Source organism: Mustelus asterias, chromosome 19, assembly GCF_964213995.1.
Source record: "Mustelus asterias chromosome 19, sMusAst1.hap1.1, whole genome shotgun sequence".
NCBI lineage: Eukaryota > Metazoa > Chordata > Chondrichthyes > Carcharhiniformes > Triakidae > Mustelus > Mustelus asterias.
The window spans coordinates 55,752,343-55,775,327 of record NC_135819.1 but is presented as its reverse complement, the minus strand read 5'-3'; the positions used below and the strand labels follow the sequence as shown (position 1 = coordinate 55,775,327).

The 22,985-nt window shown below is 43.2% G+C and overlaps 1 protein-coding gene across 2 annotated transcripts in view; it reads right to left on the bottom strand.

Moving 5' to 3' along the window:
- LOC144507961 (voltage-dependent calcium channel subunit alpha-2/delta-1) overlaps window positions 1-22,985 on the bottom strand; it is a 669,448-nt gene that overhangs the window by 386,592 nt on the left and 259,871 nt on the right. For both annotated transcript variants that reach the window (XM_078235568.1, XM_078235569.1), the window contains exons 5-6: window positions 8,040-8,084; window positions 500-620 (exon numbers count right to left, since the gene is read on the bottom strand). In XM_078235568.1, the coding sequence (XP_078091694.1) occupies window positions 500-620; window positions 8,040-8,084 (166 nt within the window). The remainder of the gene's footprint in view (window positions 1-499; window positions 621-8,039; window positions 8,085-22,985) is intronic.

Below are 22,985 nucleotides of genomic sequence, written 5' to 3'. Positions count from 1 at the left end.
ATCATTATCTTAGAGTGCAGGGTAAGTGGAGAACTGATTTATCTACTTTAAATGCCATTAGTTCTCAAAAATGGCAAACCTTACATCAATCAAAGTGTTTAAGATGACTACCTCCATTCATTTTAGACACCATCAATATATTTACTGTATAGTTTCTTATCTCCCAGTTTTAAAGCTCTGTTCAATAGCCAGATAACCATCATAATCTGAATAGAAAGTAAATAAACCCAAAGACCAACCATTTCTAATGCAGGTGAGCTTTCTTGAGCAATCTTCCAGGTGATATTCAAAATCTATACCACCATTCAAATAGCAAGCTGGAATAAAAATCCTGCTACTCTTATTCAGAAATGGCCTTTCCGTTATGTATCACCACCTCCTTTATACTGCGCCTGCCATCTTTAACGAGAACTGTCCGAGAGTAGCAATCACGTACCAAAGGAAATTTGGTGCTTTTTAAATATGTGTTACAACACATAAGAGAGCAGAGAATACTTACAGCCTTCGTAGATGTCTGTGGGGATGTGGACAGCTGTGTGGTTGAAGTCCACACGGCGGCGGAAAGCTTGGTTCAACTGAAAATCAGGTTTGATCCTGGGGCGGGTTTCATTTCTTTCAGACTTTAGGGGGGAAGAAGAATCAAAGAGTGAACACCTTGCAGCTCGAAGTCTCTGACACAACCTTGTATCTTTTTCCCGTATGATTATTGGACTATGAGGACACCACAGCTGCAATTTAAGCATTATGTCACATTGTTCATGCCTGAATTTTCTTGCCATACAAGGGTCATTTACCCATGAATTCCAGGCACATAACGCCCTGTTGGTTGGATAGTAATGATGCATGAAAAGCAATGCAGAAGGCATTGTAAGCCAATAGAATCACAACAGAAAGAAAATTTTAGAACCAAGCTAAAATTTTACAAATATACCAACATGGTTGCATTTTTATTTTTCCATTTTAAAAGCAAAAAGAAAAAAAAATTCTAAATTGGTGATCGTTTTATCTTGATATCCCAAAACAACCACCTAAAATTTTGGCTCACACAGAAGGAAGCCTCCCTAGCCATAGTTTGTTATTTTTACTCAAATGCAAAGAGATGCTTCTTGTAGCAACTAGTTGTGCAGCAAGCAGGGGATGGAGGGCATTCCCACTCTCTTGGTCAAAGAAGATACTGGGAGCCGGAACAGAGATACCCCAGAGGGAAGAAAAATACCAATCCAGAGGAGACACTATCACACAGAATGTACAGAACAGAAACAGACCATTCTGCCCAATTCACTGGCAATTATACTTCAGTAAGAAGTTTAACAACACCAGGTTATACTTCAGACAACTCTCCTCCCATGAATACTAAACTCAGAACATCCTGTCAGTTGGACAACAACAACGCATAAAAAGACACAAAGGGTGCAATCTTACCAGCTGTTCACGCCACGCTCCCGCTGCAGTGAAGTCGGAGAATTTGATGGCCAGCCGAATCTCCGTTCACTGCAGCCGGATGGGAAAATCCCACCAGCGTGAACAGCTGTAACATTCCAGCCAAAGGCTTTTTCAGGTGGCACGGTGGCACAGTGGTTAGCACTGCTGCCTCACAGTGCCAGGGACCCGGGTTCAATTCCCGGCTTGGGTCACTGTCTGTGTGGAATATGCACATTCTCCCTGTGTCTGTGTGGGTTTCCTCCAGATGCTCCGGTTTCCTCCCACAGTCCAAAGATGTGCAGGTTAGGCGAATTGGCTGTGCTAAATTGCCCCTTACTGTCAGAGGGACTAGCTAGGGTAAATACATGGGGTTATGGGGATAGGGTCTGGGTGGGATTGTGGTCGATGCAGACTCAATGGGCCGAATGGCCTCCTCCTGCACTGTAGGGATTCTTTTAAACCAATAAAGTATCTTTAGGCAACTCAAATAAATTATTGTTAGGAAATAAAATTGGAAAAATTACAGGACTAAAAACCAACAAATCTCCTAGACTTGGTGGCCTGCATCCTAGGGTTTTAAAAGAAGTGGCTTCAGAGATGGTGGATGGATTCATTTTGATCTGTTAGAAATCCCTATAGTCTGGTCCCTGCAAACTGGAAGGTATCAAACGTAACCCAGCTATCCAAGAACAGAGGGAGAGAGAACACAGTTAGAGTGAGATCAGTAGCAGGAAAACTATAGGAGGTGATAACAAGGCATTTGGCAAATCTTATTGTGATTTTCCAGAGTCAACACAAATTTATGAAAGGGAAATCATGTTTGAGTGTTTTGAAGGTGTAACTAGCAGAGTAGATAAGAGAAAATCATTGGATATAGTGTATTTGGATTTTCAAAAGACATTTGATAAGATGGTATTCAAAATTAAGTCTCTTGACATTGGCAGTAATATATTAGCATGGATTAAAGATTGGTTAATGTGTAGAAACCAAAAGTAGGAAAAAATGTGTAGAAACCAAAAGTAGAAACCAAAACCAGGTGGCAGGCTGGATAGTGGGGTACCACAAGGATCAGTGCTGGGGCTTCAACTCTGTGCAATCCATAATAATGACTTAGACACATTACACTTAGATACATTGTATCTAAGTCATTATTATGGATTGCACAGGTACTGTTAGTTAGGTACAGTTAAGTTAGTTAGATACCGTTATTTGGGAAAGTCAGCTATGGAAAGGTCTCAGAGATATAGACAGGTTACATGAGTGGACAAGAATATGGCAGCTGTGAAAAAATGAGAATGTGATGGGGAAGAGACTATTGTTCCCCTTCTGGAATATAGCTTTGCAAAGAAAGTCTGAGGAAAGATGCAGTCTTTTAATCAAGGTTCTTTCCAAGCTCATGACATGCTTCCCTTCTATTGATGTCATGCTGATGGCACAGTGGTTAGCACTGCTGCCTCACAGCGCCAGGGACCCGGGTTCGACTCCTGGCTTGGGTCTCTGTCTGTGTGGAGTCTGCACGTTCTCCCCGTGTCTGCGTGGGTTTCCTCTGGGTGCTCCGGTTTCCTCCCACAGTCCGAAAGACGAGCTGGTTAGGTGCATTGGCCATGCTAAATTCTCCCTCAGTGTACGTGAACAGGCGCCAGAGTGTGGCGACTAGGGGATTTTCACAGTAACTTCATTACAGTGTTAATGTAAGCCTACTTGTGACACTAATAAATAAATAATAAAAATGATGTCCCTTAAAGGCAATGTTACAACATTAAGCATAGGAAGGAGCAGGGAATAGAAGGTTCTCTTGATAAGAGTTACATGGGGGAGAGGAGAGGAAGTTCAAGTTGAGCGGAAATGTCTGCCTCGGCTGGTCATGTAAAATGGCCTGTTTCTGTACTGTTTATTTGTTAATAACATATTCCTTCTCACATTGTATTTAAATCATCCGAATAAACTTTAAACTCTGGTCATGGAGAAAACAATGAGCAAATTAGGTGCGACCCAGACATGCGGAGATTAGAAAGGACGCAATTGTACTCTATTTACAAAATTCCTTTCCCAGTCAGACAGACAACTGCCACACAATGTTTGCAGTCTGCAGGTGATCCTTTGAAAAGGATTTTACATGAAAGGATTCTATTGACTATGACCTGAAAGCTCTTACAGCAAATTGCAGTGTGCTGTGAGTCATGCTGCCACAGGATTCACCTTTTGGTTACTATTGGATATTAAAGGGAATGTACAGTTTATTGAAATCAGTATGTTTAACATTGCCACTCGGTTCACTGTGCACTGTGGAAGCTCCATAATGATGTGGAGATGCCGGCGTTGGACTGGGGTAAGCACAGTAAGAAGTCTCACAACACCAGGTTAAAGTCCAACAGGCTTATTTGGTAGCAAATACCATAAGCTTTCGGAGCTTGCTGCTCCTTCGTCAGACTCCATCTGACGAAGGAGCAGCACGCTCCGAAAGCTTATGGTATTTGCTACCAAATAAGCCTGTTGGACTTTAACCTGGTGTTGTGAGACTTCTTACGAAGCTCCATAATGTCAGTCAACACCAAAAACTACTTAGGAGTTTGTCCAAAGCTATAGTTCATTCCTGGATCTCTCTCGCCGACACTTTCTAATGGGAGATAGTAATTGTGGAGGTTGTTCAACTTTGTATAGCTTTACTTAAATACAGCTCCACAGATACAGGAGTAGAGACGGGAAGTTGCATTTTTAAAACACTATTTCAGTGTGGTTGAATGAAGTAAAAAGGCAAAGGAGATCAGAAATAGGATCCGAAGACACAGCTTCAGAGTAAAGGGGCGAGCGACCCTTTAGCATTGAGATGAGAAGGAATTTCTTCAGCCAGAGGTCAAGTCATTGAGTGTATTTAAGACAGAGATAGATAGGTTCTTGATTGGTAAGGGGATCAAAGGTTACCAGGAAAAAGCAGGAGAATGGGGTTGAGAAACTTACAAGCCATGATTAAATGGCGGAGCAGACTCACTGGGCTGAATGGCCTAATTCCGCTCCTATATCTGTACCCTAAGAGGTGCCGGAATGTGGCGACTCAGGGGTTTTCACAGTAACTTCATTGCAGTGTTAATGTGAGCCTACTTGTGACACTAATAAATAAATAAGAAGAATTATATCCCTTAAAGGGAATGTTACAACAATAAGCATAGGAGGGAGCTGGGAATAGAGGGCTCTCTCCTATGAGGTACTGGGGGGAGGGGCAGGGGGTGGGAGGTGACTGCCTCCAGAGCTGGAAGCCAAATAATGCAGCAATCCAACAAATAATCTATCTACACATTCTTTGTTAGGACTGGAGTGTTTTAAAATGGCTAAATCAAAGACTCATCCGCTGATTTTAAAAAAGTAAATCTTTGTCACAGAATACTTTCAGAAACAATAAAAGCACAAACATGTTGGTAAAAATAAACGTCATTTGTATTGAACCATCAAAATTGATATGAGAAAACATTTAATACAAAATTGCAGCTAAGTGGTTCAAATCACAAGAAAAAAACAACTAAATCTGCACAGTTGTTTTTCCTGAAAGCTGCAAGACCTGACAGTTTTTTTCTTTTCCTGTTAATTCTTAATTTCCTCCCAAGAACAGTCCTCACTCAAACAAGGAAAGGAACGATCGCCAATTCGTGTAAGATTGCTCGGCTGCTCACATTTGCTAACATTTAAAGCTCCTCAGTGGTGCGAGTCCGGGTTCCCAGTTATGCACAGTGAAAATGAACACTTACAAATTCTCAATTTGGATAGGATTTGTTTTGTCTTGTTAAGTTTCCTGCATTCCTTCCTTTGACATTGCTGGCAATCCAACCATGCAAACTACCGCCTGACAATGTGCCGGTTAAAAAGATGCATATGTTCTCAAATGTGGGTTCTGCCACTTGAATCCTCAGCGTTCCTGCTGATATCCAGCCTGGTTCCACTTCGCAGGCAGCACACGGTGCAAGGAAAGACTTTGAGCTTAGCCCTGTGTTAGGATACTCTCCCTGGTAGAATCGGAGTTCCAATGTAATGCCATTAACAGTCAGGCAGTTTGTTGAAACTCACTACAAGGTTCAGACGTGAAGAAGGGGCACTAGGATAATATGATGGAAGCCCTGTGGCCCTTTGGCCGGCACAATGGTAGCATGGTGGCACAGTGGTTAGCACTGCTGCCTCACAGCGCCAGGGACCCGGGTTCGATTCCCGGCTTAGGTCACTGTCTGTGTGGAGTCTGCACGCTCTCCTTGTCTCTGCATGGGTTTCCTCTGAGTGCTCCGGTTTCCTCCCACAGTCCAAAGACATGCTGATTCGGTGCATTGGCCACGCTAAATTCTCCCTCAGTGTCCTAAACAGGTGCCGGAGTGTGGCGACTAGGGGATTTTCACAGTAACTTCATGGCAGTGTTAATGTAAGCCTACTTGTGACTAACAAATAAACTTCTTTGGAAACATATCCTAAACAGAGAGACAGCATCTCCAGACTGCAGCACAGAAAATTCACAAAGGAAGGAATGCACTGTCTTCAAAATTATTCAGGGAGTACTCCAGAATTAAATCGAGGAAAAAAAAACTGTAGGCTGTTCTACCTAATGATAGTTCTAAATCTAACTAAGCTAAATTTGCTAGATCTACGATCCAGTAAATCCACACAACCTGGAATTTCGTGAATCCTCGTTCTCGCTTTAAAATCTGTAATGATGAACATTGTTACCAAAGAGAATGACTGAAACATGGAGTTTTAAAAGGCTACATCACATAACTTCTCCAACATTTCTCAGAACGCTGCTTCAACGGTGTTCAGTACACCAAATTGAATTCATAATCCGGCGTGCAATTCCTGTGGGCACATGTTCGGGAAATTATACCCAATTTTGTCAAAGCCAAAATTTGCACCCAAACTTCCTGTCAACCCCATTAATGTCGGCTGAAGTGTAAAAATGGGAGCAAGTCAAAATCCTCGTCAAGTGTATCATTGAATTCACAACGCAAGATTCCTTTCTCAAGGATGAAAATTTAAGTAGCCAATTCATATTAACCACAGTTTGGACAAGAACATGCAATCAGAAGTTAATCAATTTTTTAAACGATTTAGACCATTGCCATAAAAACACATTCATAGAAATGGAAAGGACAGTGCTGGTCTCAGTGACAATACAAATTGCTCAAAAATATAGCTGTAGATCGAGTAAAATGGCTCTTCTCTGCTGCACCAAGGATTTCAGGCTTAATTTAACGTCAGTTTTGATCGAGTATAATTGCAGGAAATTCAGTTGTAGTGCTCTTTCGCCCGGAGGGTAAAGCCATTATAAGCAGCCAAAGAGTATTTTGGGGTGAGGGATAAATAAGAGAGCCTACACAAAGAAGGAAAGGTTGCCTTGACCTTTTACAGCAGATGTTTGCTTCATGCCCAATTACATGTCTCTATGTGTAAAGATTTTCCCTGCCAATGGGTAATATTGGAAATCACTGCGCTGCTGTGTATATGTAAATAGTCATATAAATGATGACCATCTCTGGCATTTCAGTACTTCCAGTGTCAGGTCCATTCGCACCTAGGAGAACACAGGATGCACGCCACATTTTGCAGCAACTCCAACAGAAGAGGTAACTGGTTATGTCATCTGGAGTAACTGACGCTAGCCATTATTGGGAACCTAAATAAGGACAACAGTAAGGGCGGCACAGTGGTTAGCACTGCTGCCTCACAGCACCAGGGACGCGGGTTCGATTCCAGGCTTGGGTCACTGTCTGTGTCGAGTGCGCATGTTCTCCCTGTGTCTGCGTGTGTTTCCTCCGGGTGCTCCGGTTTCCTCCCACAGTCCAAAAGATGTGCGGGTTAGGTGGATTGGCCATGCTAAATTGCCCCTTAGTGTCAGGGGGGCCAGCTAGGGTAAATGCATGGGGTTATGTGGATAGGGCCTGGGTGAGATTGTGATCATGGCAGACTCGATGGGCCAAATGGCCTCCTTCCGCACTGTAGGACTCTATGACTCTAAGCACTGTAGACCATTGTAGCACCAGGGAAACCTTAGAACTCATACATCAGTCTGCAAAGAGCTTTATTGTTCACTATCTCCGAGAGCTGTGATAAGTGTTAACATCATTAATAATTACAGTATTGTCAATATTGACATTGCTTTACTTGGTGTTATTGCTGCTGATTTAGAAAGTGCGGTTCTTGCTTAATCTACAGACTTTATTGAATAGAATACGTACATAGAATACGTTGAAAGGGTGTCCGTCTCGTCATAAATCAATGCTCATTTGGAGATTAAAAGGAGGCAGATGGAGCCAGTATTTCTTTAATTTATCAACAAGACCCAGAGAACACAGGAACAGACTCCCTTTCCCTTCCCACCTCACAGTTGGAAATCAGTTCCTATAGATACTGAAGAATAATGCCCTAACATTAGCTGCTCTCGCTTACAAATAGAGCATGGGCTTAATCGTGGCAAGATAGCAATATTAACATCCTTCTTTCAAGGGGTCAGTGAGAGCAGTGCAGTTTTTTAAAAATTGAATCAATTATGAAAACTCAAACTCATTGCTGACTCTGAACAAAAGAAGCATTCTTTGTTCTGCTGGAATAGTACATGATTCAAACCCACTGGTTGAACTCATACTTACACTCATTAGGTCATCTTTTGCATTGTAGTATATCACGTCATTATCCTAAAGGTATAAAGAACAATGAAAATTAATATAAGGAGCTTGCACACTATTGATTCAAACAAGATAGTAATAAAAAAAGTCCCTTAGACGTAGAGACCCAAAGTCAATACAATTCAAAGTGAGACCATACCCTGTGACCTCAAATCACTGCAGTGACATCTTAATAGTGACTCTGTCACAAATAATACATTTTTGTATATCTACAGCATTCAAAATCTTCCACGTGGCATATTTCCTGCACATAGACGCCTGATTATCTTTGTCATGGTGTTTCAGTCATGTTTTGTGTGTCAACTGTTTGGCACACATTGTCCTTCAGCTCTAAGCAAAACAGGTATGAATCAGGACTGGAGAAGTTGTGAATATACAGATTGAAAACAAGGGCTGGAATTTTCTGGCCGTCTCCCCATCTAAATGGAAAGGGCCGGAAATACGCAGCAAGTCAGGCAGCGTCTGTGGAAAGGGCAGCAGAGTTAATGTCACAGGCCAGTGACCGTTAATCAGACCTGAATATATCTAGCATTTTTCTGTTTACAATACAAAGTCTAAGTGCCCTTTGTACAACAGTACAACATTATATGCAGGAGAGAAAGCAGGATTAGGCACAATGTGTGTGAGTTGGATGATCAGCCGTGATCGTGATGAATGGCAGAGCAGACTTGAAGGGCTGAATGGCCTCCTCTGCTCCTATCTTTTATGCTTCTATGTTTCTATAAACAAATCAAATTATAACAAACTTGTCACCTAAACGAGTCACTTCTTTTAGTTAGGATTTATCCCAACGCAACATTGATTGTTAATATGAAGATACCACTGGGACCAGATGCATTTAACTTTGCAACAACAGAACCATGGCTGCATGACACACACACACACATTGTGCCGTATATTCACACACAACACTCATCCATACTGAAGGCCCAACAGCCATGACCTCGTGTATAGACTGGGGCAGCAGCATTCGTGATCAGAAGCAAGATGAATCCTAATGGGCAGTGAATTATGCAACACGTTCAATCTTCACTCTGCAGAAAGGGTGGCAGGACTGCCTGTGTGTCTGAGAGTCTGCCTATTTTCACCATGTTTATTCATCAAGCTCACGTAATCTGCAACAGCAGCCTCCCACATCTCACGCACTGCATTCAGTTGACCTGACTCAAACCTGTGCACAGTTTGAATGCATTAACAGTCTTTATTGAGCATTCCTGGCATGGCATTGCTAGAATTGGCAGCGTTTCGGAATAAAGAGCTGCTTTGTATAATTTAGGCAAATGCCACAGCGATTCCCACTTTCAATATTTCACTGCGGCGCACCGCCGTGATTTGTGACATGGAGCACTGGCTTGTTTTGACAAGTCAGTCACGGCGTCCAATTTAGTTACTGAGCTGTTTTTGTACATATGGTCGTGGTCCCATTCATCCCACAGAGGTACTGAAAAACAAGCCCACACCACTCACATCCGAACTGTCACCATCCAGGGGAGAGTGAGCAATCGTATTAATAACTAACAAAAGATGAAAGATTGTCAACTCCAGCTGGGAATAGTTAGTCAGGGATGATGACTAAAACAAATTCTACCCAATTGCATTGCAGCAAGAGAGGTAAATACGAGGTCCAGTTACCATTTTAGCTCCCCTAAAAATAGAATTTCTGCCAATAAACACACCAAAAAAAAATTCAACAGCGGAGAAATCACAAACATATCCATTCCTCACCTTTGATTCATTCTAAAATCTCCTTGCCATTCCTATGTGCGCTTACAGGAATGTCCTGGTGTGGCTGTCAAGAACACTTGCCCTTGAATACACCTTCCCCTTTTGCAATCTAATATTCTGGGTTAAGAAACTCAACTCGCATAATTCATTGTATTATCCCACATCTTGAATTATCCTGCACACATTATGCTTCCACTCAACAGCAACACGTCCCACCACTCCCCCGGCCCCCAGCAGCGATATTGCGGTGGGGGCAGCCTTAATTGAGTCAGAGTAGGACCTCTGCCCCCGATGGGCGGCACAGTGGCAAAGTGGTTAGCACTGTTGCCTCACAGCGCCAGGGACCCCGGGTTCAATTCCAGCCTTGGGTCACTATCTGCGTGGAGTTTGCACGTCCTCTCAGTGTCTGCGTGGGTTTCCTCCGGGTTCCTCCCACACTCCAAAGATGTGCTGGTTAGGTCATTGGTCATGCTATTCTCCCTCAGTGTACCCGACCAGGTGCCTGAGTGTGGCGACTAGGGGATTTTCACAGTAACTTCATTGCAGTGTTAATGGAAGCCTACTTGTGACTAATAAATAAACTTTACTTTTATTTGGGAGGAAGTCCCACCATTATTTTTTAATTCATTCATGGGACATTGGCATCGCTGGCTGAGCCAGCATTTATTGCCCATCCCTGATTAAGAGTCAGCCACATTACAGTCACATGTAGGCCAGACCAGGTGAAGATGGCAGATTTCCTTCCCTAAAGAACATTGGTGAACCAGATGGGTTTTTAGAACAACGGACATTGGTTTCCTGGCCATCATTAGACTTTTAATTCCAGATTTTTGCAGAATTTAAATTTCACCATCTGCAGTGACAGGACTCGAACCTGGGTCCCCAGAACATTGCCCTGGGTCTCTGGATTACCAGTCCAGTGACTATGCCACCACCTCCCTTTAGGACTGCAGCAGCATCATAGTTGAGTAGTGGCCAGGGCTGGGAAAACAGGCAGTCCCTGAAGACGACAACTGATGGATCCTGGACTTCAGCTAAGTCTGAGATTTTAGATGGACCTACCTGGCATACCCAGCAAGTGGTGGCGAGGGGGGGGGCACTCAAGTGGGATGTGACCTTGGGGTGGGAAGGCGGGTGGGTGCCTCCAGTGGGCATTGAAAGAATGTACCCCTCCCCCGCGCAATCCTGCCTGACAACAGCCTATACGGTGAAAGCTGCCTACCTTATATCTGCCTGTTACAAATTTGGGAAGTTAACAAGAAGGTGTCTAGAAAAATAATGAGATGTGATTTGCTCAGTAACAAGATTAACAGGTGTCTAGAGGAATAATGAGATATGATGTGCCCAGTAACAAGATTAGCAGATGTCTAGAGAAATTGAGGTATGAATTTCCATATCAGAAAACTACTTCCCGGGAATCAGTGGGGCTATGCAAATGGTAACTTCTAAAGCCAAGGAATTTAAGAGACAACCAAATCCACTGGGTGGAATATCAAAGAGACCGAACTGCTAGCACCCTCATTAGGGAAGTGGGCTCATCTTCCATCCAACAGTCGGACAGGCCAACTCCAGGGAGGCCAGTTCCATCGACAATCAGAACTACCTGTTCCAGCTAACATTGAGCCAGGGCAGACTACAGATATTCTCCTCTAAAAGATGCAGTTTTGTGTATTTTCCCAGACATGGTCATCTGAGCATTTTGTGGTGGTTATTAACTGGATTTGATTTATAGAGTTACTAAAGTGAATGTTGTTTGGGAAAAGGGGTGTCTCAGTGAGTTAAGAAAATGTGGATATATTTTGGGAACAAGTAGTAATTTCAGATAAAACCGTGTGTTTAGTTATCAATATAATGAAGTGTCAGAGTGTATGTTCGTCTTTCTTTTTGTATGTTTTTCTTTTACTTTAGTAATTACTCTTTATTAGTTGTTGACACATGATGGGGCTGGTTTCTCACTGCTTTGTATACTGTTCCTCACATTATTCCAAATAATTATGCACCACCAAAACCAATGTTTCAGGAGTTATCCTTCAGGGCCTTGAGACACTCTCACAGATAACATCAGCACGATTCTTAACATGCCTTCCCTTGCAGCACTTATTATAGTGGCGGAGTTGAAATGAGGTCCTCACGTGGCCATTAATTTGCCACTCAAGGGCCTCAATGGGTCCGAAGGTGGGGAGGCTGCTTGCCACCTTACCCACCCACTGTAATATGGGAGACAAGCTGGGAATGAGCAGGCAGGAAGTGGGCAAGACGTCTGTTTTATTTCATGAGCCCCTCCTCACCTTCAGATACGCCAGCGACAGGGCTGTAAAATTCAGCCCAAAGTGCGCTCACTCGCGCAATACAAGCCTGCATTCCCCTTCTGAATTTGAGCCCAAGTCATTCTTCCCATCTAAATGCTCCTTGCACTTGGTCCTCACATCAGCCCTGCTTCAGCTGCTGCTTTCCACTGTAGCAAAAAGCTCTGGTTACTCCTCTGATTACTATATTCCTTATACACCTTTGACTGTGGCCAAATTCCCCTCCAACTCGATTTTCAAGTTTGCTGATGAAACCACCGTTGTGGATCGGATCTCAAACCATGATGAGATACAGTACAGGAATGAGATAGAGAATCTGCTGAACTGGTGCAATGACAACAATCTCTTCCTCAATGTTAACAAAATGAAGGAGATAATCATCGGCTTCACGAAGCGTAGTGGGATGGCGTGCCCTTGTCTACATCAATGGGGACAAAGTAGAAATGGTTGAGAGCTTCAGATTTTTAGGTATCCAGATCACCAACACCTGTCCTGGTTCCCTCCGTGTGGATGCTATGGTTAAGAAAGCCCACCAATGCCTCTACTTTCTCAGGAGATAAAGGAAATTTGGCATGTCTGCTACAACTCTCACCAACTTCTACAGATGCACCATAGAAAGCATTCTTTTTGGTTGTATTACAGCTTAGTATGGCTCCTGCTCTGCCTAAGACCTCAAGAAACTACAAATGGTCATGAATGAAGCCCAGTCCATCACACAAACCAGCCTCCCACCCATTGACATTGTCTACACATCTTGCTGCCTCAGAAAAGCAGCCAGCATTATCAAGGACCCCACGCACCCTGGACATATTCCCTTCCACCTTCTTCTGTCGGGAAAAAGATACGAAAGTCTGAGATCACGTACCAACTGACTCAAGAACAGCTTCTTCTCTGCTGCCATGAGACTTTTGAATGGACCTACCTCGTATAAGATGACCTTTCCCTACACCTTAGCTATGAATGTAACCCTACAGTCTGCACTCTCTCCTTTCCTTCTCTATGAATGGTATACTTTGTCTGTATAGTGCGCAAGAAACAATACTTTTCACTGCGTATTAATACATGTGACAATAAAAAATCAAATCAAATCAGGTTAAAACGCACTCTTTCATTTTGCTCCCATTTCACAAACAGGGCCATGCTTTGCACTCATTTTATTTGCTTTTTAAAAAAATGCCAACTGAATGCTTGAAGGACATCATTTTAAAACAAATGAACAAGTCATTAAATGCAAAAGATAAATGTAATTTTGTACAACCAACAGAGTGAGCCGTGAAGGAGAGATAATGAAAGTACTAAGGTAAATAAAACTGCAAGCCAAATATTGGAGAAGAAATTCTAAAGAATTGCTGAGAGAGCAAACAAAATGTAAATAATTAGGGGATAATATTCTATTACTCCAGACCCAACTTGGCTCTGAACTTGGTTAGCACTGAAGTCAGAAGGTGGGAAGAATTTCATCCCTGCTATTTATATCAACATGTCATCTATAACCTAAGCTGCCATTTCAGTGTGGTGGGGAAGGTGTGCTTCATCTGCCTGCTCGGTTGGATATTAAAGACATTATTCAAAGAAGAGGAGTGGAGTTCTGGTGACTCAAAATCACAGATCACTACAGTGCAGAAGAGGCCCTTTGGCCCATCGAGTCTGCACCGACGCATGAAAGGCCCTGACCTGCCCACCTAATCCCATTTACCAGCACTTGGCCTATAGCCTTGAATATTATGGCGTGCCAAGTACTTATCCAGGTACTTTTTAAAGGATGTGAGGCATCCCAACTCCACCACCCTCCCAAGCAGTGCATTCCAGACCATCGTCACCCTCTGGGTGAAAAAGTTTTTCCTCAAATCCCCCTTAAACCTCCTATCCCTCACTTTTAACTTGTGTCCCCTCGTAACTGACCCTTCAACTAAGGGGAACAGCTGCTCCTGATCCACATTGTCTGTTCCAGGACTAATGTTGGCCGACAACAAACTCCAAATATGATAAATCCTTACGCTTCTTGGTGTTTGGGCTAAGATCTCAAGTGTCAGATCAAGCCCAAGATGGGTGCAATGCCTCATTTTGTCAGCTTGGATCTTGTCCGTCTCTAAGAGGGGCCATCGATTAGATTCAAGTGGATTTTGAATTTGGTTTTGGAGCAAGGAAAGAATGGAGTTGGGTTTGCCGGGTCCATTCTGAGCCTTGGCTTTGTAACTTTAAAGATGGAGTAAAAAAATGCTTTAAGAATGGTAAATCCTTACATCATCTTTGAAAAGATCCAGAAAATGAAGAAAGACAACAAACACCAGCAGAAAGATTGCCAGGAAGAAAGGAAAGGAACTTTGCTTCATCCCAGGACTGGCTCAGCATCCCTATCATAGCTTTTTTATATTCCCTGATCTCAGCAAAGCAGTGTTCCTGAACAATAATGTCAGAGTAAGTCTTTCCTCTATAACAACATCTTGGGGTGGCACAATGGTTAGCACTGCTGCCTCTCAACACCAGGGACCCAGGTTCGAGTCCCGGCTTGGGTCACTGGCTGTGTGGAGTTTGCACCTTCTCCCCATGTCTGCGTGGGTTTCCTCCAGATGCTCCAGTTTCCTCCCACAGTCCAAAGATGAGCTGGTTAGGTACATTGACCATGCTAAGTTCAGCTTCTGTGTACCCAAACAGGCGCCGGAGTGTGGCAACTAGGGGATTTTCACAGTAACTTCATTGCAGTGTGAATGGAAGCCTACTTGTGACTAATAAATAAACTTAATACTGTAACCATGAACTCTTCCTTCATCCAAACCTAAAAGTGATAAGTTACCTTGCACAGTTTTCGGTGATCACACTTAATGCTATTCTTTACACTATCACTGTGGCTTGAATGTCTTCTAATTTCTTTGTACCATGCCAAACCCTTCACTTATCTCACGGTCTGATGAGAGCATTGAATAATTTTATTACAACATCTTCCTATTATATTCTTCTGATCAATTTCACTCATTTGCTTTGCTTGTTGCTGTTTCACTGTAATTTAGCACATTAACTGTTGAATCCATCATCATCTCCTAATGTCTTCCAAATTCACCTTTAAACTGCCCATTCATAACATTTTCACCATACCTTGCACTGCTCTGCATCAAATTCAATCTATCTTTAATCTCAGTGGTTGTAAGACTTACAGGTTGTTTCCTGAACATCTGCAAATTGTGTTTCTGAAACTAAGTTGATAAATCAGACACATTCCGAGATCCAACAACAACACCAAGGCCACAACACTCTATACTCTCCTGGCCCCACAACCCATACATTTCCCCAAATAATACTGACCGCTCCCTCTCCTTTAGCTACCAGAGATGTTGGCATACAAGTCAACCTCTAAAGCCTCCAAAAATCATTCAAAATGTAGGGGTCTTTTTGGAATGTGAAGAAACATAACACCACTAACTTGTATTGAATTAATGTGGTTCGGTTTACTGAATAAATTCACTGTACAAAGGTGCCTTTAACCACACTGAAAGTGTTTTGGAACCCAGCAAATTCATTGTCTTCAGCATCTGAGGCAGAGTTCATCCAACTTATTCCGAATCACTTTGGTTTTGGCATCAACATGAGGTTCAGATTTGGGAATTTTGCTTTCATATCATCCATCCACACATCATCCTTCCTGTCCATTCATTGAATTGGATATTCTGCATTTTTTGATTAATCTGATGACAGTTTTTGCACTATTAGCACCCCATGTGATGACAAAACCACACTAAACATCAAGTGGGGTAGTGTACAAACTTTCACTTTTGCGAATGTTTTTCTCTGCAATTCTATTCAGCACACTGGATTACTGAGGCATACGCCCAAAGATTGGACGACAGGTGTTAGTCCCCTGACGTAACTACAATGTGGTGTTATTCCTTCACAGGTGCTTCTCGATTCCATTGGTGAATGTGCCCCACTCTAATAAGCTTCATTCTTTACCTCGGCCACCAGGACCCCAAAGCCACACATTTTCGATCCAAAACTTCATTCAGTCCTCATTCATCCAATCATTGTCAAGGACATGCATAAAAACTCTGACTTGATTTTCCTCATGGTTTTGTTTGAAAATTACGATAAACTTTAATGCCATTCCATCAGCCACGCAGGCTCGTATCACCTTGAAACTTAGCTCCTCATTTCATGTTGTTTCCATGAGAACTCTTTTCAAACCTTTCCACCATTCAGTTGCTGGGCCTATCGAAATGCAGGGTGTTTCATCCATGCTGCTGTTGTGGCAGACCCCCCCCCCCCCCCCACCCCCACCCCCGGCCACCACCCAAAGAGACCACAATGGCATTGAACCGACATGCTCCATGCCAGCCCACTACACGCTATAAAGCGCTGTGCGGCACAATAGTGAAGGCCAAGTGGGACTCCTGCCAATTATTGGGGAGGAAGCCCGGCCTCTGAAGCTGCCAGCTCCATCAGTCCCAACATCACTAGGAAGGCATCAGTGGCCCATGGATCCCTGGAGCAGCTAAGTTTGGTTCTTGGGCTGGGAGGATTTGGGTAGACTCAGGAGAGGGGCAGGGGAAGAGTTTAAGACAGGGAGCATGAAGGAAGGCAGGGACCTCAGGGGGGCCATCCCATGAACAGGAAAGGGCAGCCACCAAAGAGTGACCCCTACCTTCCTGCTTGTCTTTTAAGCATTTGATTTTTTTTTAAATCAGGCTACCCATTCCAGCCTGGCTGCCCAGCTCTAAATGTTTGATGGCATGTGTAGCGTATTATTAGGGTCAACTCACTTGATAACAAGCCTAATTGACACTTCATTGTTCATTTAAATATGGCAGACAGGCTGCCAATTCTGATGTCCACCCAACCATTGTATGATGGAGGAAAGCTCGGGGGTGGATGGGAAGATGGTGGGAGAGGCACCCACTCTAGTTTACGTGCTCACCCCTGCATGCAAAATTCAGCCCGAAATGATATTGTTCCATCCAGCAGCTATTCAAACTATGTGTTGCTCTGAAATCTTTGCAAGGCTCAGGGTTTGACTTGGCCTGCCTATGTACAATTGCATGCATTGCATTTTGGTGACCATTCATGAACCCATTCCGATACATCCTTCTGAAGATTCGGCCAGCGGCTGATTCCTGCTCATGCTGTGCATTTGAATTTGGGCATCTTCTTCCGGGCGGAACCCTTCTTCCAGTTTTGCACTAACGCCAAATTCCCTCACTGCTGTACGGCTATTTGACGAGTTAGCAAACGTCGTGACTTTTAGTCTGAAAGCAGCTTTGTGCTTCATTCAGTGCCCATTTCTCTTTGTCATTTGCCATGTCGAATCTGTTCTGTGTGGGCGTATCTTGAACTCCTGCACATCTTCACAACATTGCCCACATCGTCTGCTCGATCCCTCGCACCTCCATATAAAGGTCAGTAAAACATGTATTTGTGCGATGATAAATTGAGGCTGACTACTAATGCAAGTATAGCATGTCATGGCTGAAGTGTGGGGGGGTCGATTTATGTGCCCAGTATATGCAAGAACACATGGAAAAATGGGGTCGTCTTATACACAGGGTTGACTTATACAGCACAATCTACAGTAATTGCGCATCCAGATCCAGGTTCGAATTAAAATTGCCACTGCTTTTAGTCTCTCATCCAGGCGCCAACCCATTTGGAATGTAACTTTTTCACACAAGTCATTTTATTCAGTGTTTCTTCGTCTCTTCCTTTCATTGTAATTAGAAATTTCAACTCGAATAAAAAACAGGTTGATGCAACATGTGGGCCCAAAGCAATCATTACAAACTGCATAATGGATGCCCCCCGAAGCAGTCCTTCTACATTTTATGCCTGCTTTTAAAAGTGCAGTTTTTCATCAATTTTTTTTCATTTCTGTGTTAACCCCATGACCCTGTTTATATATTTTTTAAATTAATTCACAGGATGCAAGTATCACTATCTATGGCAGCATTTACTGAGCATCCTGAATTGCCCTGGAGAAGGTGGAACTATGCTCCATCTTGAATAACTACAGTCCATAAGGTGAAGGCTGTTAGGTCAGCAGACTGAGGAATTTGACCCAATGGCAATAAAGTCATGGGGATATAATTCTAGGTCAGGCTGACGTGTGATGTGGAGGGGTAGTGGATCTTTATGCATGCGGCACTTGTGCTTCTGGATGGCAGAGGTCGCTGGTTAGGAAGGTGCTGTTGAAGGAGGCTTAATGAGTTGCTGCAATTGATGTTGTGGATGGCACACATTGCTGCTGCATTGGTGTTGGAGGGAGTGAATGTTTAAGGTGGTTGAAGGGACATCAATCAAATGGGCTACTCTGTCCTAAATGATGTTGAACTTCTTGAGTATTGTTCAAATCGCACTCAAAGCCAATGGAGAGTATTCCATCACATCCCTGACTTGAACCATGATAGATATGCTTTGGGAAGCCAGGGGGTTAGTTTAGCACTGAAGAACTCCCAGCCTCTGAGCCACCCTTGTAGCCACAGCATGTACATAGCTGGTCCAGTTCAATTTCTTGTCCATGGTAATCCCCAGGAGATCGATAGTGGGGATTCAGCGATGGCAATGTCATTGAATGTCGAGGAGATGGTTGGATTCGCTCTTACTGGAAAAGATCATTACCTGGCATTTAAGTGGATGTCAATTGCCACTTATCAGCCTCAGCCTGAATGTTGTCCAGGTTTTGCTGCAAGCAGGCACAGACTGCTTCAGCATTTGAGGAGCTGAAAGTGGAAATGTATGACCATCAGCAAATATCCCCACTTCTGACCTTATAATGGAGGGAAGGTAATTGATGAAACAGCTAAAGATGGTTGGGCATTGGGCACTACAATGAAGAGCTCCTGCAGCAACAATATAGGGTTGAGTACATTGACATACAACAGATATGCTTGGTATGACTTTGATTTGATATATTATTGTCACATGTATTACCATACAGTGAAAAGAGTCAATGGGTGGGAGGCTGGTTTGCGTGATGGATGGGCTACATTCATGACCTTTTGTAGTTTCTTGCGGTCTTGGGCAGAGCAGGAGCCATACCAAGCTGTGATACAACCAGAAAGAATGCTTTCTATGGTGCATCTGTAAAAGTTGGTGAGAGTTGTAGCTGACATGCCAAATTTCCTTCATCTTCTGAGAAAGTAGAGGCGTTGGTGGGCTTTCTTAACTATAGTATCGGCATGGGGGGACCAGGACAAGTTGTTGGTGATCTGGATACCTAAAAACTTGAAGCTCTCGACCATTTCTACTTCATCCCCTTTGATGTATTCAGGGGCATGTTCTCCACTACACTTCCTGAAGTCGATGACAATTTCCTTCGTTTTGTTGACATTGAGGGAAAGATTATTGTCACCGCACCAGTTCACCAGATTCAATCAATGAAGAATTTTCCCAATTTCCCATTGACTTTCGTTTTCGGGGGCTCCTTGATGCCAAGGTTAGTCACTCCCCTCACATCTGAAATTCAATTCTGCTACCCATGTTTGAGCCAAGGTAATAATAATACAAACACACAAGGAGCAGGATTATGACATTTGGCCCATTAAGCCTGCTCCGCCATTTAATGAAATCATCGCTGATCTGATAGTAAATCTGCATCCTGCCTACCCCCGATATCCACTTCTGCCTTAAAAATATTCAAAGACTCTGCTTCCACTGCCTTTTCAGGAAAAGAGTTCCAAAGACTCAACCCTCAGAGAAGAAATGTTGCCTCATCTTCATTTTAAATGAGGTGGAGATGTCAGCATTTGACTGGGGTGGGCACAGTAAGAAGTTTCACAACACCAACTTAAAGTCCAAGAGGTTTATTTGGAAACAAGAGCTTTCAGAGCACTGCTCCTTCATCCAAAAGTTTGTGATTCCAAATAAGCCTGTTGGACTTTAACCCGATGTTTGAGACTTCTTATTGGCTCCATTTTAAATGGGTGACCTCTTTTTTTTTTTGAAAAGCGACACCTCCTTCTAGATTTTTCCACATCCTTTCGCCATCCACCCTGTCAAGACCCTCTGGATCTTGAATGTTATAATGAAGGCTGGTGGCAAGTGGTCCTGGCAGAATACAAATTTGACATCAGGAAACAGATTATTGATGAGTAAATACTGTTTTATAGCAGTCTTCCCAATACTTTCAATCACTTTGCTGATGATTGGGAATAGGCTGATGGGGCATCAATTAACCAGGCTGCATTTCACTTTGGCTTAAATGACAATTGGAGGCAAAGGGAGTCAGTGTTTGGAGGCAAGGGAATTGAAGGGGCTGGGGGGGGGGGGGGGGTGGTGGGGAGGAAGCGGGGTCACAGGCTGGTAGATGTGGGGGTCAGAGATCAGAGGCCAAAAGGGGCCTGAGATTGGAGAGCAGAGGGATCATACGTCAGAGTGGGGTCATCAGATAATGGAGGCAGCAACATAGAGTCATAGAGATTTACAGCATGGAAACAGACCCTTCGGCCCAACTTGTCCTTGCCGCCCTTTTTTTTTAAAACCCCTAAGCTAATCCCAATTGCCCGCATTTGGCCTCTGTACCCATCTTACCCATGTAACTGCCTAAATGCTTGTTAAAGGACAAAATTGTACCCGCCTCTACTACTACCTCTGGCAGCTTGTTCCAGACACTCACCACCCTCTGAAAAAAATTGCCCCTCTGGACACTTTTGTATCTCTCCCCTCTCACCTTAAACCTATGCCCTCTAGTTTTAGACTCCCCTAGCTTTGGGAAAGGATATTGACTATCTAGCCAATCTGTGCCCCTCATTATTTTATAGACCTCTAGAAGATCATCCCTCAGCCTTCTATGCTCCAGAGAAAAAAGTCCCAGTCTATCCAGCCTCTCCTTATAACTCAAACCGTCATGTCCCGGTAGCATCCTCGTAAATCTTTTCTGCACTCTTTCTAGTTTAATAATATCCTTTCTATAATAGGGTGACCAGAATTGCACACAGTATTCCAAGTGTGGCCTTACAAAAGTTTTTTACAACTTCAGCAATGTTCTGACCAATGAAACCAAGCATGCAGAATGCCTTCTTCACCACTCTGTCCACATGTGACTCCACTTTCAAGGAGCTATGAACATGTACCCCTAGATCTCTTTGTTCTGTAACTCTCCCCAATGCCCTACCATTAACTGAGTAAGTCCTGCCCTGGTTCAATCTACCAAAATGCATCACCTCGCATTTATCTAAATTAAACTCCATCTGCCATTCGTCAGACCACTGGCCCAATTGATCAAGATCCCATTTCAATTAGAGATTGCTTTCTTCACTATCCACTATGCCACCAATCTTGGTGTCATCTGCAAACTTACTAACCATGCCTCCTATATTCTCATCCAAATCATTAACATAAATGACAAATAACAGTGGGCCCAGCACTGATCCCTGAGGCACACCGCTGGTCACAGGCCTCCAGTTTGAAAAACAACCCTCTACAACCACCTCTGGCTTCTGTCAAGAAGCAAATTTTGTATCCATTTAGCTGCCTTATCCTGGATCCCATGAGATTTAACCTTATGCAACAACCTACCCTGCGGTACCTTGTCAAAGGCCTTGCTAAAGTCCATGTAGACATCATCAACTGCACTGAATGGAATGGAATGGAAAGATATGCAGGTTAGGTTGGTTGGCTATGCTAAATTGTCACTTAGTGTCAGGGGAACTAGCAGAGTCAATTCGTAGAGCTACAGGGATAGGGGCTGAGTGGAATTGTAGTCGGTGCAGATCCGATGGGCCGAATGGCCTCCTTCTCACGGTAGGGATTCTATTCTATGAATCCTTGGGGGCACATTTGAGGGAGGAGATCAGTAGTTTCTCTGCAGCCTTCTCCAAAAAGCTGGTACACAGCAAATGGTTACCAAATGACCCAAACAGGGTTAGCCACCTCATGAAATCCCATTGGAGCCATATCTTTAATAGCAATTAAGTAAAGGTTTTGGAAGCTAATTCCACTTTCAATGTGCGGCTACAAAATCCTGAATCCCGTTTATCCTGTCTGCTAAATTTGTAATGAGAGATGTGATTGAGGTTGGCGTACAACCTCACCTCAAACCACCTCCCAGCACATTAATTATGTTTCTCTCACACAGGTAAATTCCTTCTCTTCCTGTTTACTGGTTCTCCGCAATGGAAGACATGATCCGTGACAGTGGGGTAATTACTGCTCCCGAGTCACTGCCAATCATACAGAAGCTACCTAGGGAGGAGCAGCTCAAAAAGGTGGTTGGGGAGGCCCTCCTGCCAGGCACTGTATATAATGGACAGATGTTGTGGATGATTTGCGTGGACGGAAATGATTTAGACCTGCTCAGTATTTACAGCAGAGACAGTTCATAAATTTGACTGACAGGAGAAAGCACCGATCGTTAAAGAAAAAAACTGAAGGAGGGGTTGATTATGCAGAAAGAAAAAAACTCAATGGTAGCGGTGTTTAATATCTAGCACTGAGTTTGGGCAGACTGTTAAATCATATTTACACAATCTGTCAAGTTTTTTGCAAGAAAATTATTTTTGCAATGACAGCTTTATTTTTTACACCTTGCAGATTGAGCACTGTATCCGTTAGTCAGATTCTATCTAATTACTGTGCATCGTCCAGGTTGTGAGGTGGCCAGTCAAAACACCGTATGATGCATGTCAAAAGACAGGAAAATGAAAGCAAAGAATTCAAATGTTAAATTTTGTTTTGATGATCTGATCCCTTGGTTTCTTCCTGTTGAATACATTGAAAGTGGAATTAGTTTCCAAAACCTTTACTTAATTGCTGTTAAAGACATGGCTCCAATGGGATTTCATGAGGTGGCTAAACCCTGTTTGGGTCATTTGCAGCATATTACTATTATCATCTTTTCATATTTACACCAGCAAAGGCCAGATTATGTTTTGAGGGGAGGATACCAAACAGGATTTAT